General features: G+C 37.3%; 1 protein-coding gene across 2 annotated transcripts in view; it reads right to left on the bottom strand.

Moving 5' to 3' along the window:
* trps1 (trichorhinophalangeal syndrome I) overlaps nt 1-13,394 on the bottom strand; it is a 108,052-nt gene extending 94,658 nt beyond the window's left edge. Inside the window, exons 1-2 of one of the 2 annotated variants that reach the window (XM_059556239.1) lie at nt 13,086-13,394; nt 7,906-8,206 (exon numbers count right to left, since the gene is read on the bottom strand). In XM_059556239.1, the coding sequence (XP_059412222.1) occupies nt 7,906-7,918 (13 nt within the window). In that variant the 5' untranslated portion in view covers nt 7,919-8,206; nt 13,086-13,394. Of the gene's footprint in view, nt 1-7,905; nt 8,207-8,620; nt 10,121-13,085 lie in introns of those variants that run through there. The other variant, XM_059556240.1, reaches the window with a different exon arrangement.
* Between the last annotated feature and the right edge of the window lie 5,471 nt (nt 13,395-18,865).

Raw genomic sequence — 18,865 nt, 5'->3', positions numbered from 1 at the left:
CACACACAAACCACGATGGAAACACATTTACCAAATAAATTCCAGTCATGTGACAAAAAATTTGCTAAGGGAGAAAAACAAAATATAATTTTACAGCATCTCAATTAAATTATACTAAATTAAAATTAGCCCAATAAGCCTATAAGTCATCATTTATGTTTACAAATATTTTCATATATATTTTGATGTTTGATGTCAGTGTGTGCTATAGGAGGCTATATTTAATTTCTTCACATTTACATAAGCATTTAGCTTTTAAATAAGTTTGTTCCATTGCATATATTGCTGTGGTACCAAAATTTCTAAAGAATCATGAAAATTTCAACAGGGCTCTAAACTCATTCTTCCCCTGATCACTCTTTTGCGAATAACTTTCTCAGCTGGTCGCACGAGCACAAAATTTGGTCACAATTCTTATTTTATTTTTGCTACAACGTGGTATTAATCAATGCATGCTAAAGAAATTCTATCATAGTTTATAGTTCTATGGTAACGAGTGGGTTTTCAACATTCAACAAATTATTTTTCACCAGGATTATTTATTTGAATTTTGGGAATTCCTCTTTTGCTGTGTTATAAGCCGAGCTTTGTGTGCTTTCACTTTCACTTTGAATTTGCAATCTTGGTGTCACGTTTTATAAGAAAAGAAAATTTTCTGTATTGCTTATATATCTAGACACCTTTCACTTTTTAGGACTAAAACAAAAGATGGATTCATTGTTATTCTTAATTTGAAAGCATAACAACAATAAAACATTAGGCTATATGATAAACTAGCTTACATAACGTTTATTACCAAAACAAATAAGACGAGGCATGGCATACACAGCATGCTGTATTATATACCAACTAATAAATTACAGAATGTTTAACAAACACTGAGGAATGTTAGCCTCCATAGCGCAACGCGAGGTAAAAGATAACAAGCTTTTTAAATCAAAAACAAAAAGAAAAGTAAAACTCAACAGGCTGGTGGAGAAAGGACTTGAATTTTTTTTTTCTTTTTTTTCACAAGAATACCAACATGTTCACCTTCTCTGGTTTAAGAAGCGGTCTTTTACTTTACTTTAGTGTGTAAGCCAAATCCTCCGTCAGTCATCATTAACTCAATATTCACATCATTTTTTGCCTCACGCTGCACACACCTTAGCACTCGTGCTGACACAGCCAGTCTATAGTCTGTGTTAAAAACCAGGCTCTACACCTGAAGCGATTGCACTGGGAGCGCCTCTCTTCACGTGAATACTAAGATCTGACTGCTGCTATATATGGCGGCTCTGCAATGCTTGCTGTATGGAGCAGACGCTTTGGAGCAGCGCAGACCATGCACTCGCTCTTAATGTGACGAGGTCAAATTTGTACTCGCACAATCTCAAAAAATTGTCACAGTCTAGAGCTCTGTGCAATAATACTGAAATTCTGATATAATTTCAACCCTATGGGCTCTTGCAACCTGTTTCCCACATGAGCTGTGGGTTTTGTCTGAAAAGGTGAAATGTTGCTTTCTACCTCCATAGCAATGGCTTTGTCAGAGAAAAGGTCAGGTAATAATGCCTGTATGCACGTATGTGTGGTTTCCACTGCACTAGAGTGCCATAATTGGTCTCACTGCAATTGTGTACCTGTATAAGAGCAAATATTACACATTTCCTCTCAATATAATGACTGTAAAGCCTGTACATGCAAGTACATGCGAGTGCACACAAGAGTATGAGTATGTTTGCTAGAGAGGTTTTACATTTTAGCCTCTGTACAATAATTCTCTACCTTGAGTGGAGCGCTTGGGGCTCATATCACCCTCAACATATCAGCACAATTGACAAATCCAATCCCGACGCCTACACAAGCGCCTGGCTCTCTGCTCAACAGCTTCCTATAGAGTCATCGCCCAAGTTAGCTTATAGCATGCACACACTCGGAGCACGCAGATTTATGGCATAGCTATACTGCATGGGAAATCTGAGTGCCGTTTAGTGCCAGAAAAGTGGTAACGTAGGGTGTCAGATTTGGTCACGCAGTGTGAATTTAGAGTAGTCGAGGTTTCCAAATGAGATAGAGAAGATCATTTGAAATAGATCTGAAATTTTGTTTTACAGTTGGTAAATAAGAAGAAATATGAGCAAAAAAGTGGGCCTGAAATAAGGCTGTTGCCAGCTGCCTCAAGATACATTCAAAACTGCCAAATAGGCAAGAAAGACCCAGCTGATTCATAGGCACAGTTTAAGAACAAGAAATGACTGCCCAAATAACGGCATATAATAGACTGGATTGAAGTTTAGGTAGCAGGACTCAGGACGTTGTATTGTTACCACATTCTTTCCAGCCTGGTGTCACTGGATCGGTCCTCAGCCATCCAACTGTCCGCTTAAATCTTCCCCCCATGCCGCAATTGGCAAAGCCGAGCCGAAGGAGCACTTAAAGCTGCTTGGCTCCAGTTCGGCCGTCCTGACCGCCTCCAAGTCAACTGGCCCCGACATATAAATAAGAACAATATCAGATAAGTCTTGCAGGAAGCCTATAAACATTTACATTCTCTTTCAAGTGCTGTTTATGGATATTTTATCTCCTATCTGGAAGTCGAAGACATGGTGAAAAAGAAGGCGACCTGGGGAGGAATCCGAGGCAAGTGGTGAATCAAAAAGGCAGCAGGCCCTGACAGGGACCCAGGCCCATTGACCATAATAGGTGTTGAGAGTGGCGGCCTCCACAGATGAGGAACCAGCTCCTTAGGCCTGCCAGAAGAGTTATGAGATGGTGCGGGAAGTGATGGGGAGGGGAGGGATGCCTGGTAAGCTACTAATTCTATATCTTCTTCTGACAAAGACAAAGTGTAGCCAGCAGAGTTCATTCTGGGAGACAGGGAGAGGGAGCTTGTAGTTTTCACTAGTGTTGTGTTTAACAGAGTAGACCCACTCCATTCTTCCTGTCCTCCAGCCTGATGCCTATCTGAGGCCAAAGTCTGACCACAGACAGTTAGCATCTGGTTTGCTATGCCTGAGAGTTATGTGAAAAATCTTGTGATTACTTTTTTGCACCCATTAACATTAGATTGCTTTTTAAGGTCTGTCAACGAGCAAAAGCATGCAATAATGGGATGGTTACCAAATGAGTAGTATTTATCTGGTCATATGATCACAACATAACAGGGCTCATGAGGTGAACTAATACATGTAAAATAAAGCATTCATAATGAAAGTCTTCATACATGCTTTTAAACACATTTCGCCTAAAAATGAGATTTTGTATTTTTATTTTACAAAACTTCTCTAATACTTGAAAGAACTACCCTACCCTTTTCATAATTTTAGACATGCCAGCATTAACAGCCTTAAACCTAATGCTTTTAGTCCTGATTTTCCTCATACTTTTAGTTTATGGAGTTTGGCAACAAATCTGAGGCAAAACCATTGCTCATTCATGCAAGTGACGATCCCTATGTTTGCATTATCAAAGATGCAATCTGAAAGAAGTGATGATGCGTCACTGTTACCTGAGTGATAGTTAGCAGGTTTAATATCTAAACGTGTCTGCCATTTAAGTCCTGTAGTGTTAAATCTGTTTTGACTGAAACTGACATTAGCCACGACAGACAGCTGTGTGAAAAGGACAGCAATCCAATGACTATGAAACATATGAGTGGCATTACAGATATACATCCAAAAATTATAATAATTCACTTACCCTCATGCTGTTAAATATTGTATAACTTTTTCTTCTCAACACAAAGGAAGATATTTTAAAGAACGTTGCAACAAAACACTCGGGCATTTATCAAAATATCTTCTATTGTGTTCCACAGAAAAAAGTAAGTCATACACTTTTGGAAAGACACGAGGGGGAGTAAACAACAAAAACATTAACATTTTCCCTTTCAATTCCCAGTCAAACAATACTGTGATGCAGCACTATAACAGGCAATCAGAACACACTTTCATTGTCCATGAGCAGCGGAAAATGTATTGCTTAAAACATGAAATCAAAAATAAAATCTGCTTAAGGAAGATTAAAAAGTTATCAAACACTACAACAAAAAAAAAGACAAAAAACACCATAAATACCATCTTTTATCATTTGATCATAACCCTACAAGAAAATCTCAACAGCATAATTTGAAGTTTGATTATGTGACATCTAAAGCTATCTTAGATCATCAAAGACAGAGTCTGGACATGTGAGAGACCTGAACTTCAGTCCGAACGGAGGGAGCCAAATCACAGCAAATAGTAGCTGTGCCACTCTGGACAGCCTCAGTCTTCCCCACAACATGAAACTAAGAGAAGCTCCCACATTCACCTGAACCCTTCTAATCTGCAAGATAATGGAGCTCTTACACTGAGGTGCATCCTTGCCTAACGTGACGCCTTTTGTCTCCTCCTGTGTTGTGACAACACTTACATTTGTAAATTGCCCTCCTTGTAGAGGATAAACATCTGATAGCCACAAGAGAAGGGGGTTGGGGAGCGTAACAAGCCTCTGGGACTTCCTCTAAACAAATGGAGAGATCTTTAGAAGGCTACTGTTTGTGTTTGCCAAAGACACGGCCAGGATACATGAGGCTCCTGTCAATGGCCTCCAGGCGCTATTCAACTACGTTAAAGCTGGCCAACAGGGTGTATCTGAGAGGGTCTGAGGGGAGAAGATCGCAAATGTTGCAGAGAGTTATTGCAGGTTAAAGCAGCTGCATTATTGTATCTGAAACAAGTAATACGATCTGTATTACACTACTCAACTGAACCTGGGCTTTGAACCAAAAGCATAATATTGCTGTGCACTGACGCTGTGCAGGCATCACTCAATGTGTGAACAATGTGGTCAGGAGCACTCTGTCAAAACTGCTCATTGGATTGGCAATTACTTTTAAAAAGAGAGAAAAAAAAAAAGAAGAATGGCGGGGAGGGAAAAACAGCAGATTAATCATGCTGTTAGCGATGAAGATGAAGACGTTGATTAATGCAGTTTGGCTTTTTAAACAAACAACTCCTGAGTGTGCGGTGTGCTTGGCATTACCCTTTAATTTAGAGAGGGTTGACTGGAGAAGTTTTGTTTTTGCAGCTTCGCTGAAGCTCTCTGCCCCTTGTTCTTTACCCCCTTCTTTTTTTCCCCCTCTCCGACACCATATGGAGCAGGCCTCGCGGAAACAATCCGCTAAAAACAACAGGCCTGCACTCAACCGTTCCCTCCTTTTTTAACACCATGTGAGAATAAATTGCTCCCTTATTGTGCGTTCTGCCAGTGGTCCGGGATCATTTTTGTGTTCTCGATCTAATTAGATTATTCTGGTGCTGGTTCGGGGTTACTGCAAGGAGGTGCCATACAAGTGGAGAATATTGGGCTAATTGGCAGGAGGATACGGCACATTCCTCACCGTTCGCCTGCAGGTTTGCTCCTCGGTCCTCTCTCATTACTGCCGTTTTGCAACTATCTCAAAAGTCTGTAATAGCCCGGCTTACCATATTCTTACAGGGCAGAAATTGGAGTCAAACTAGCGAGTCTCATTAGGCGCGCTCACGACCAACACCTCTCAGTCCGTAAAGGCTCTGCTGTTTATTTAGCAGGCCTGAAACCCATAGAGATGTGGAATTTCCACTGCAGTGGCAACCAGTTCATGCTCGCATGCTAATTCCACGTCTGGAGAAAAAAAATCTATGACTTTAAAAATGTATTACAGTGAGTTCCTAAATGCACTTTTACCTGCAAATGAAAAGCCTTTTTCTTAGAGCCATTATATTCGTCAACAGTAACTAACTTATTGAGTACTTTACAGCTGCTGATGAAGTTCTTGCTGCGTCAAATATTTCTATATGCGCTGCAAAACCGAGAAACGGTGGAAGCGAATGATCAGACTTTTAAATGAACATTATGAAAACATTTGGCGGTCTGCCTCCCTCGGCACACTGGCACACCATACATCACGCAGGCACCTACTGGAGAACTATGCAGATCATTTAAAGTTCCCCACCATAACTCAACCAAATTATACAAAGCAAGGTACAAGTAATAAGCATAAGCTTTAACTCACGGCATAAATCCATGTTTATACCCAAAAACGGGCATGCGAGTCAAAGAGATGTTCCAGAGCATGATAGCAGAACCTATAAGGATATGAGCATAAGTAAAGCCCATGCTGTAGGTTAGATGCAATTAAAAGAGGGCTGAAATCAGAAAGTACTAATTTTGAAAATATTGAGTACTTAAGTGCAAAAACACCACATGCTGCTTAATGCATAATATCAGTAAATCATAGTGAAGAATCATCAGCTGGGCCAAATAACAGCCATGAATTAGCATTTATGGGTTTAGACTGGGTCGCACACATGGTTTTAAAGAAAATGCACACATTTTCAAAGCAAATTAAAATTAATTTAGCAAAATGAGGTGGGCACTTCTAAATACGGGGTCTTATTAAAAAAAGTCTTTAAAGTCTTTAAATTACTGAATTAAAATGTAAAATAAAAAAATATATTTAGTAAAGACATCAAAATTCAATCTGTATTAGAAAAAAAAAATTACACATTACAATCCCGTAAGCTTCATCAGGGGCCCCTGAACCCCCGTATTAGCACTCAGGGATCTCAGGTGACCCTTGACCTACAAGCCTGTGTCGGAGTTCTAGGTGAAGGATCCATGGGGTTAATCTCGCCATTCAGAATCACCCCCACATCTACGCATAAAACACTAACCAAAAAACAAAAAAAATCAAGCACAAGCACATTTTAACCATCAAAGTGTGGTGTGCATTCAAACACAAGCAGGTTTTCCCCTGAAATCCAGACTGGAGAAGATGGCATATGTTTAACATTACGCAAATCTGCTGAAACGGCAGGGCACACGAGAGAAACCTCCACTGTGGCAACGTTCACAAAGGCAGGATCCCCTAATCACTGGCCGTTACAGGTCGTTTATTATATTTCGGCACAGGAGAAAACAGTCCACTACGACAAACTCTCAGATTACCTCATTTAAGATCGACTACTGCTCGCAACCCAGACCGCAAAGAATGCGGCCGCTCTCAGAATTCAGATTATTGCATTTCTACCCTTCATTAGTTCGATACTTAAAATCATGTGCGGTACAGAGCAAGTGGGCAAACCACTTTTAAAAATAAAATCTCAGCGAAAAGGAGTATAAACAATATTTCTTAATAACACTTAATGCTGCTATAACGATTTATGACGTATGTAAATAACCAAGCATCGTAATAACTTTGAAAAACAAAAACCAACTAATGCAAAAACATGCCAAACATCATCTTTTTTTTTTTTTAACTATCAGTGTTTGACCCGAGCTTTTGGATGACATAATCAATCTCCATTTATAAGACTAAACTACAAAAACAGACTTCATTTTATCTTTGTGCTAATATACCTATTTTTTATAAGCGATGCAGAAATATCTCCTGAGAGGAAGTCTGTTGAGTCCAGCTTTTCACAAACACAGTGGCAGAGAAGAATACCAGACCACAGTATCACCTGGTCCACAAATGTACAGCTCAAAGAAAACCCCCCACAGACTAAAAAAATACTGCTTGTGTGGCCTCTCTTATTACCCTTGAGAAAACCCACAGATAGTCAAAAAAGTCAGTAAATTCTACTGTTCCACGTAATAAACGGCAAAGCAGGGGATGATGGCCTTATAGAAGATCAAAGCACTTTAAAAGCTTGAGCTATCTAGCGGTGTAGATTACTGCCCTGAACTACAGGAAGACTGGGTTAAAAGTTACCATAAATAAAGTTTTAAAGCTACATCACCCTAACACAACACCATCAAAAACCTGACAACAAGAATCACGTCCTTCTCTGTTAATCCTACGTATTAGTTTAGAAGACCTGCAACATGAATTGCATCAAAAACCACAATGCCAGAAATCCCTGCGTTGTTGTAACACACAATCACACGCATACATACCTCTGTTAAGCATTGGGTTATAGCATTATCACACTCAAATCCAACAGGGAGGCAGATATCAAAGCTGGCAGAGTATCCAAAGACCCTTCCCTGAGGAGCCCTCCGAGGTATCCTTTATTCCACATCCATTCTGGCCTGGGAATCATTCCATTTTTTCCCCACAGTGTTCACAAAGTTTACTCGCTCTACGTGCGTTGCTTGTGAAATGCGCTGTCCCGTACTTCCTTTTCTCAGAAGACCTCACAGGTGCAGATGATCCTGGGTGCAAGGGGTGACCACACCACGCCGTTCTTCTCGATCACTGTAACGAAACAAAAATGCACATGCTTAGCAATAAGGAAGTGCTTGAAGTAAACAGTACTTTTTGAGTCATTATTAAGAGGGAAAGTCAAACACATCACCACACATTAACACTCGCAGAATAAAATTGCATAAACGAAGGAATAAAAAAAAAAAAAAAACTATGAACAATAAATAGAAAGCATGATCTACCAAAAGACTTGGAATCTTGGAAAAAGCTCAACATGGACACCGCAATGCACGCAAAGAGAGCAGAGAGAAATCCTGTGTCATGTACTCAGGCAGTCTGACAGCAGGTTTCATGAATGGGAGTTCTGACAGTACAGGCCTGCTGGCCAACCAAAATGGAAACAGGAAAACAAACATTCTCAAGGAAAACTCCCCCCTTCACCACTGTAAGCCCCCCCCCACAAACCTTTTCTTTCGACTCATTCTGTCCAACCTGTGTCAGGTTAGCAATAGTCAACCGCACCAGCCTCCAGACCACACAGATGGAGAACGTGCAGCCACCGTGAGATGGAGAGAGAGAAAGAAAAAAAAAAAAGAGGGAAAAAAAGCGAAGCAAAAACCTGTTTGCGAGGTAAAAGAACACACACCGCGATAGAAAGGAAAAGAGAGAAAGAAGAAGAAGGCTAAACTGACTCATCAACGTTCCAGAGGGGCCGGCGGACGCACTAAACTCAGCTCGTCGGAATGGGGAGGAGAGGAAGTGGGCAATGCTGGAAGATCTAAACTGAAAACTTTCAGAAAGTTTCTGATATGAAGCCGAGCACGGAGGCTTGTGGCGGGATAAAGCTAGGCTAACAAGACGAGTGTTTTTTATCAAACAAGTACTTACTGATGCTCTAATTTTAGTATAAAAGTTCAGGACAGTCAGTTCATATGAAAAGCTAACCGAACGGGAACCAATAGCTTTGAAAAACCACATGTAGCCAAAATGTCAACACATCCCACCAATAAAAGGTTTATCGGGACACATCACTTTAACTTGCATATTCAAAACAAAAGTTTTTTTTATATTCTGAGTAAAAAAAAGTATGTTTTTGTCAATGAGTAAGATTGTAGATTTAGGGGAACTTCGATTTCTATTTCTTCGTTTGCAGTGCAACCTACCACTCTACTGAGAATACGAGAGTTTTCTGTCAGCAAACTTTACCAGATGTACGCTAACCACTAAAATATTACACGCCACATAATTAGCCTAACAAGTGATGTCAAACAGCTCTGACAGAGTTAGAGACCCAAACCATCTCTTATCTGGAGGAGTTGTTAAACACACTTTAGCTGCATTTGTGACATGTTAAAATTAGCAATCAAAATAAAATATTAATAAATACGTGGAGAAGCTAAACCTAAACTTTATAACAGGATAAAGGAGGTTGCTATGACACCACAGGTCAAAGGTCCTCGCGTTTCTTCCCCACACAGAGTGTGAGAAAATAAAAAGGGAAGAGAACAAGACTTCTTCGAACAAAAGAAACATTTACATTTAAAGCACTTAATCTGGATAATAAAAAATGCCTCGATGTTACACTCACACACAACACTGTCTTCACTCAAATAAAACTGCACATTTCTAGTTATTTCTCTTTAAATTCATTTATACTGCATGAAAGTTTAGTGAGAAAATCCATGACGATGGCAAGTCTTTACAATATATCTGCTATAACTCACCATAGCAAGTCTATAGCACAAATCCAGAGCCATTTAGTGACTTCAAAACACTGCTAAAACAGGATGAAAAGCATATGACGAGACAAGGGACGACCTCAGTGAACTGCAACTCTTTTATTCTTGAAAATCCGGAGGAAAAAAGACTAGCTATTCATACGCAGGGTAAATCAAACATATGTTATAAAAGCTTTTAAGGCGACCAATTATTAGAAGCTGTCTCTGTGTAAACATTGGCATTTCATCAGGCGGGGACGGACACACACACACACACACACAAAAAAAAAGAAATTCTCAGTTTTCATGTCTCCTATGTTTGGAGATTTCGAACCACGAAAAACAAAACCAAAAAAGAATTTCTATTAAGTTATTGATGCGTCATTTCAAAACACAAGCAGTGATGCTACTTTGCAGACTTGCCTGTCGCTTGTATAGAGAGTAGAAAAAATACCATGCCGTTCCATAAAACATCATTTTTAAAAAGAAAAAGAAGAGAGAGAAAATTTTAAGAAGTTTAAAAAAAAGTTATTCAGTCTATCTAAAAAAAAAAAGTTTTTGTTTGTATTTAAGTACTACTGTATGTCCTTTGCAACATGAACATCTTTGAGATTAGTGTTTAAAAGATTGTGTTAACTTTTGATTAGCAATAAATACAAAAAAAAATAATCTGGTCTGAGTAGATTTTCTAACAAACGAGGCAAGTAAAAACAATTACAATTACAATTTTTTAAATCATCAACTAGTTACAATATGTTCTTTGCGAGTAAACACCTGGATTTAATATGGTAGCGCGATCCATTCTCTTTCACTGTCATTAAAAAAAATAAAAATCCCCTACAATTTATTTTCTCTGCAGGCTTCTTATTCAACGGCACCAACGCCACATGAATCTGCCGCAGGGACACAAGTGGCAAATCAAAGTGCGGCAAGAAGTTAGCCCAAAAAGAAGTTGTGCAAACTCCGAAGCCACGAAGAACAAATGGAAGACCCCCACTGCTGCTTTCTCCCTCCACCAAGGCCCAAATTCATTTGTCAGCCGTAAAGTTCCTGACTATACAGCGCTGATCTATTGCCTCTCTCCAAAGAGCTCACAGATGTGGAGTCATTTACATTTCAAATACACCTCAAGCTTTTCAATCACTTCAAACGCGTCTTATCAGACAACTCATGTGGATCTTATTCTTCTGTGCCGACTGAGAACTGAATCTAGTAAACCACTGAACGGATATAGCGAGAACAAATTCATATTAGTTTACGATGCACAAGGAATTAAATCATATTCCAAGCAGATGGAGATTTTTCTTCTGATCTCCAGGTTGTTATACATGTAAAATGACAATGAGCTATTTCATGCGTGACAATAAAGTGGGGAAAAGTTCTTTAAATCTTCGCAGAATAAAAATAGTCATGTAACTGCAAAAAGAGTTAAGATAAAAAAATTGTAACTGCAAAAGCCTGATGATGACAGAGGTTCCTTGTTGACTGTATCTGAAACTATGTTTACAGTTGTGAGTTTCTCTGTTTCTCTAAATGATGAGCCGCATTTACCTGCACAGGCTTTGTCATTAAGAAACTTTTACCGACAAACTATTTCAGAAAAAAGAGAGCATATCATTTCCAGACTGCCCGAGTGTGGCAACTTTCACAGTTTACAGGAAACAGCGCAACTCATCTACTGGAACCAACATGGGATTTTGTATCATAACAATCAGATACAGGTTACGCTTCAGTACAGCACATTTAAGTGAAGTGTGGGTGATTTTATCAGTTTGAAGATAAATATGAGTTTCCACCCACTTGAACGTACTAATGATATTCTAATGTGAAAGTGATTGTAAAACCTAATTAAACTAGAAACGTTACCAGAGTTGCAGAAGTGGGGAACCTTGCAACAACTCAAACTCAAAATCTAAACAATGATACAAAATGTATAGGATATGAACATGTATACACCGAACTTGTTCAAACTTGTTATAAATAAACAGAACACTGGAAGTGTGTTCCTGTCCTCTGTACAAAAGTTTCTATCGATGAATAACATCAACAAGAAAAAAAGGAGAAAACGACTACTGTACACGCCAACAAAAAAAAAAGTACAATTTCTATACACATGGCCTCATTTTAGAAGATTAACAAAGAGTTATTTAAAATCATTGAACTTTTGTTGAAAAGTTTTTTTGAAAAGTGATAAGCTCCATCACGCCACTTTGGTCACGCCACAAGAAACTTTTTTGTGAACTACATCCCCCACAAATACACCTCAGTGCGAAAGCTGTCCACACAGTTGCTAAAACAAATAAAAAGCTTGCCCATTAACGTTACTTATATATTCACAAAAATACACATCCAAATGAAACAATAGTATTCGTATAGTCAGGAGCTCGTTACCGCTATTCATAAACTTTTCCTCAGAAACTTATATCACGTCTCCATCGCCTCGAAGAACGCAATGAAGCAGAAAAACGTCTTTTCGCTACCTGCCTTCGAATAAAACCGCAAAATAGCAATAAAAACACCGTTAAAATCCGTAGACTGTCATGTAAACAACCTGAGACTCTTTGTATGTGGAAAATTAAGTGTAACGTACAGCGCGTTGCCATGCCTACGCTTTTTCTTATCGTACATCAGTTACGGAAAGTTTTAGAAGTTTGTGTGGAAAGCGCCATTCGGCTTGAAGCATCATTTACGCAAAAACAGTAGCCTACACACTAATGAAACTTTCTACAACTTGAGCTATGCACCGTTTAGCTACTTTAGCGCGCAGTGCAACCGGTTCACACATAAACAATGCACATAAAAGACGCCTCGCGGCTTAAATGTACAAGAGAAATAAACGATATTACTACATTCGGGATATTATCTTGCGCAAAACGCATTGCAACACAGAACGAAATAGCTGAAAAGAAATGGGAAGGAAAAAGTAATCCAAAAACCTCTTCGTGTGTTTTCTCTCAACTACTGGGAGCTCACAAGTCGCCAATTTTTCAATTTGCAATTTAGCCTCAAAACCCAAATGGCACGGCGAAATCCGAAGAGCCGTGCTCTTATTTTCATTGCAAAGTAGCACTCAACTGATTCATCACCAAATCCCTTCGCCCTACTCAACATTACATAACATTCTCCCCCTAAAAGCCATCAGGAACTACAGCTAAAATTCACATCGTTCTTCTGTCGTGATCGCAATGCTCATTGATTCGCTTTCTCCTTACCTGTTGATTAAATTGTAATAGTCTTTGCAGTCTGAAAGATGGTGGAGCTTTGGCGTGAGCCATGACGCGTCTTTGTGTTGTTTGTTTGTTGATCGCGGGGAATGATTTCTTTTTTATGGGGATGTAAGATAGCGAATTGCTCCTGTACACGTGAAATCTTGGGAGACTGTGTTTTAATAGTTAAAATGCCTGAGTCTGGGATTGAAAAAAGGAGGCTGGTTTTTGCAGTGATCTCAGTTCTTTATCAGAAATGTTATCGCTTGTCAGGACCTCAGACTCCAAGCATTACGTCAGTTTCAAGACACCAACACTATTAATATCAAGAAGCCCTTGCGGAGGAAAGCGCCACCCTAGAGCGCGCTCTCTTAAAGGGACAGTGACCACTAAAACAGCTCCAGCGCCACTCTGCAACTTCGCCATAGACTGCTGAAGAAACCTAGTCAGATAAGTCATCTAAATTAGAATCGGTTCTCATCCGGTGGTTCGCACTTCTTTTCCGAGCAGAGAAAAAAAAAAAACAACAATTCGACATACAATAGAAATGTTATTTAAGAATTATTGCTAGTAGTTATTTTCAAAATTGGACAATTTTTTTCTTCTTAGTGCTGTCAGTTCTTCTCAGGGTATTGAAAAAGGTGTATGACACAAAACCCTGGGCAAACATTTGGTCAGATATATACATATAATACACGCAAATCAGAATGTTTTTACAGATATTGTGGGGTAAGAACATATTAATAAATATAGAAATAAATTTTGGTTTTTGATTTTAGGGACATATTTGTTTATTCAAAACTTTCTCAGTGCTCAGCAATGTAGAACTGAAACCAAATAAGTGAAATGAAACACTCTGTCATTCTGTGAGCATTTACTGACAGGTGGTAATTTCTGCGTGGAATAATTAGCAGAACACAGTAGTTGATGTTTTTGACAACGAGTATGAGTGTAGCTGACATGAAACACTTTTGGGAAGTTGACATGTCCTGTGGTGTACTTCATCTAAAATTACTGTAAAAAGCATTTCATGATTATTCTTGTATAATTATCATATCTGCAGCATTTATGATCTTATTGACTGAATGGAAAATCTGTACACCACTGGATAATTTAACATGATATTAAACACCTAGCTGTCATAAACTTTTCATTACATTCATATAAATATTATAACCTAAAAATCTTGATGTAAAGTCTGCCCTTGTAGAATGTGTAATACTGTGTCATTATAAAAAAAAATAAAAAATAAAAAAACCTTTAAATGAAAATTAAATTTTTGTAAGCAAACGAATGTATATTATGTTACATACTATATAGGTACCTGTATAGTCTTATGATAATACAGAGTGCATCATATTTACAATGTTAACATGGTTTTGGGTTCCAGGTGCTTTACTTGTATTTGTAGAATCCAACCACGAAGTTTTAAATGTTCTGTTCTCATCCATGACAAACCATAAACCATAACTCCAAAGGTCCATAATTACTAGTCCTGTCCACAATAACAACTTCAAGATGAACCAGCCAATTGTTTTCAAACACATACACACACACACACACAACTAAAGAAAATACAAAATAAACTTGGCAGTAGTGTCTCCAAATGACTACTGTTTGTAATGCATTTTATTTTCTATCTATGAAAATAAAAATTTTACACCAATTTATCAGTTATATTGTGCTAGCTGTATAAAATGTGAATCAAACATATGAATCTACAGCAGAAGATGAATACATATAGTTTCAAGGTAAATGTGTACAATAATAGACTTTCAGTTGCTAAGAAAATACATGAACATTTGGGAAAGTTTTCTCAGCTAGAGACTAATTATTTATTTAGAAAAATAATTTATCAATTTAAGAAAACAAAATTAGATACAACACATAACCTATATACTTTCCATGTTTAAACAAAAGGAAAAGGTTGTTCAAAATGTATTATGTTCATGTTTTCCTTTTTTATGTTTTCTTTTCCTTTCTCTGAATTTTTCTTATAAAAACAGCATAAATAAGCTGTCAAAAAATGGATTTGATTGCAAACATTTGCAATATTGGTTTCCTGGGGATTAACATTATTTGAAAATAGCATTGCATGAAAATAGCATAAGAACTGTTTTCCAAGAATACACATATTATGTTTTTCTTTTCTTTTTTCAGATGAAGTAATGGTGGGCCAATTACACATAGAGAAAAATTCACTCAGACATGTTCCACCCAGCGATTCAAAAAAATATAATACATATATAAGCATGCAAAAAAAAAATTTAATCATAAATTATACTGCATGTTTCCATGAACTTATTTAAGAAGTACTAAAGCAGCACACTCTATTCAGACTTTTATAAAAAAATAAAAATGTTTCACATGTGTTCTCTGCCACCGCACCACTATCGTGAGGTACACTGATGAAACTTTTTTAGAGATGAAACCTGAGAAGAGAAGTCAGCGTTGTTTATTTCACAGAGATATCATGCCATGAGGTGGTCGTCACTGAAATATTTTTAGTCCTGGTGGTTACATTCTGCTAGACATATTACATTAAGTTGGCACCAATGCTGTCCCCTATCTGAGCTTGATACTGTTTCAGTATAGTCTTTCCTCTGTCCATGCTAACAGCCAGATTCATCATGTGTCATATTTAGAACACCTCATGCGTAGGAGACAGCCCTTCATTGAGCTATTGAACGCCTCCTGCAGTACAAGCATTACAATAAAACACACTGCTACAATATCTGTATTCATCCGTATTCACAGTGACGACATGTGTTTAACAGTATAGGCACATCTGTAGGCAATGTACTGACTTGCATATTACATTTAAATCACTAATCTGAGAAAAGTGAAGGAATAACTTTTTTTTAGTGATTGGGTTTGGTTAGTGGTCTGACTTTTTTCCCCCAAAGCACCATATATTTTTGACGTAAAGGCTTGAATATCCACTTCTGTAGCCTTTTTATGTGCATTTTAATGGTCTCCCCTAATTATTTTAGTATGTTATAGTATAATGTAGCATTATTAAAATACACTCCCCCTAAAAAAGAAAAGGAAAAAAAGTTGCTCACTCAAGTATCCATTCTTTACTTTTTTCATATTGTTAGAGTTAACATATTAGTGCATATTAATTTTTTAGAGCTGCTTATATATATATATATATATATATATATATATATATATATATATATATATATATATATATATATATATATATATATATATTTAAAACATAAAACATTTTAATGTGACAACTTTTAAATCAAACTGCATTTTTAATTAAAAATTGATTCCTTACATGCAGAGTGAACACAGACTAATGGATTTGAACGAAAACATCTGAAGGACAAAAACTTTTTTTTTAATATGAGAAAAATGATTTTTTGCAATGTCTTATACCATCACAGTCCCTAAAGATATCTCCTGTGAGCAACAGAATTGCATATGTGGCACAAATGTGATTCATAAATGGGCAGTTTTCAATTTTACAATTCGGTTCAACCATGCAGCGTAAACGGAATTTGCAGAGTGTAACTTCTGAATAAAAGGGGAATTTGCACTGGAAGAACGACTCAAGGTGATTCTTCTACATTACTTTTGCACTCCAAGGAGCAAAATAAGTGATACATGGAGGGCCAGAATAAAAACAATTTTACACTTGAGTAAAACATTTTTCAGATACATCTCTGCATGAATAATTATATTATTTTTTCCTCTCCTACAAAAAAACAAAAATAGAAGAAGGAAGCAAAACACTTTCACAGCATCAAATGAAGAAGACCTGGTATTTGAGTTGAAAATTGAGTCTCTAGAACATTTTTTGTTTCTTAAAATATTGGAAAAGATGTTGTGATTAAAATGAGCCTACCAGAGAGGAGTAAATAATGAAGATAGAGGAGAAGAGCCGGAACTGACACAAAACTAGACAATGAACAACTGTAATGAGAAAAAAAGACAAAATAAATTATATATATATATATATATATATATATATATATATATATATATATATATATATATATATATATATATATATATATATATATCAATATTCACTGTCTGTGCGTCATCACTAATTAGATGATTAGCTAAAAATGTAGATAGTCCAGAGGTGAGAAAATTTCCACAAATAAACTGAAGTCTGAAACAGAAGCGTTAATAGAAAGGACAATGTTTGTGTGTGTGTGTGTGTGTGTGTGTTTATTTTTATTTTTTTTATGATTATGGCATTTTTACTGAAATTTCTGCACATATAGAGCTCATTAATTTCATCTGGGTAACAAACAGTGCATATATGTGTTTTTGATTTTCAACTTATTTTGGCATTTAGCCATAATGAGAATTTCTTGCATGGATGTTTCTGTTTGACTAATAGTTGGCATGCATAAATTTGGTCAACCATTATTAGTATTCTAATAAAATAATGAATTCAAGATCATGCCGGAAAGAGCCTCTATTTATTGCTTGACCTGAAAAAAATATATTTTCAAACTGGCTTTGGCATTAGCTTTATCACTAAAGGAATTGTTCATCTAAAAATGAAAATTCTGTCCTGAACCAATCTCATGTTGTCCCAAACCTGTATGACTTTATTCCACAGAACACAAAAAAAGAAATTGTGACTGTGCTGGCTGATCTTTCCCATTCTATAACAATGAAAGGGCAACAACAAAAATGGTCAATACGACTCATGCAACATTTTCCAAGCATGTACCGGATCAATGAGTCAGTGTTAAAACCGGATAAGTCTGATTCATGAACGAATCACCAAAGAGAGATTTAGTTTTGTTTGGTTATGGTTAATCACATTTTGCATGGAAAATAGTTTTTAAAATTTGTTGTCAGTTTCTCCTGCTTTATTCTGTTCCACACAACCTTAGAAGGCCTTTCTCTCCACTGCTATGGTCTTCAATTAAGTGCCTTCCACATTATTAACAGGTCTATGTGGCCTCACTCCAGTAGTTTCTCTCTCAAAGATTTCCTAATGTAAACCTACGTGACTCCAACAAACTTATTATTCCTTGAAGTGCTCTTTTTCTCTCCTTTTTTCTTTCTTTCTCTGTCCCTTTTACTCACCCACTCACAGAAGTTCATACACATCCAGTAGATGTTCCCTTCATTACACACACAGAGAGGCAATAACAGAGGATACTAATGGATTTTGCAGCACTTTAAGTGATGAGAAGTGGCTGTGCAGTGAATGTCCATTCTATCTTGGGAAAAGATGAGCAAGACTTCAAAAGAAAGTAGTAGAATAAATATTCTACTATAGAACGAGAGGTTCAGATCTGTAACTGATTAAGCGCTATGGAATACCTCTTAGGTTATCACCAATACGTGCAGATGAAGGGTGTAATCACCATCTTCTTTTTGATTAGCTAGCAGGTACAGTGTTTCTCTAATGTTACTGAGCGATCTATACGGCCTCCCGGCGAGAGATGCTGACAAAGCTTCTTATCTACTGGAGACTGTGACAATCTGTGTCTTCTACTCTATTCTCAGGAACACAGCGTGTGCACTCACATGAAAGTAAAAAGCTTGTCACGCAATTTCACGCGATTGTGATTATTCAAAATGTGACTCAATCATATACATTGCCATATCTTGAAAATATATCAGGAGATAACAGGATAAGGAAAAGTAGATTGAAATTAAAGAAAGTGAGATTGCTCCATGATTCTGAACAAATATTGAACATAAAATGCTTTCAAATATATATTTATGAAACTACTGGTGATATTTCTTCTTGTAGCTCAAACAGTACAGCATGTCACTAATAACACAAAAGGGTT

This window comes from Carassius carassius, chromosome 8 (assembly GCF_963082965.1).
Source record: "Carassius carassius chromosome 8, fCarCar2.1, whole genome shotgun sequence".
In the NCBI taxonomy this organism is placed as follows: domain Eukaryota; kingdom Metazoa; phylum Chordata; class Actinopteri; order Cypriniformes; family Cyprinidae; genus Carassius; species Carassius carassius.
Note: the sequence above shows the minus strand (reverse complement) of the source record. Positions and strands in the feature narration are given on the sequence as shown.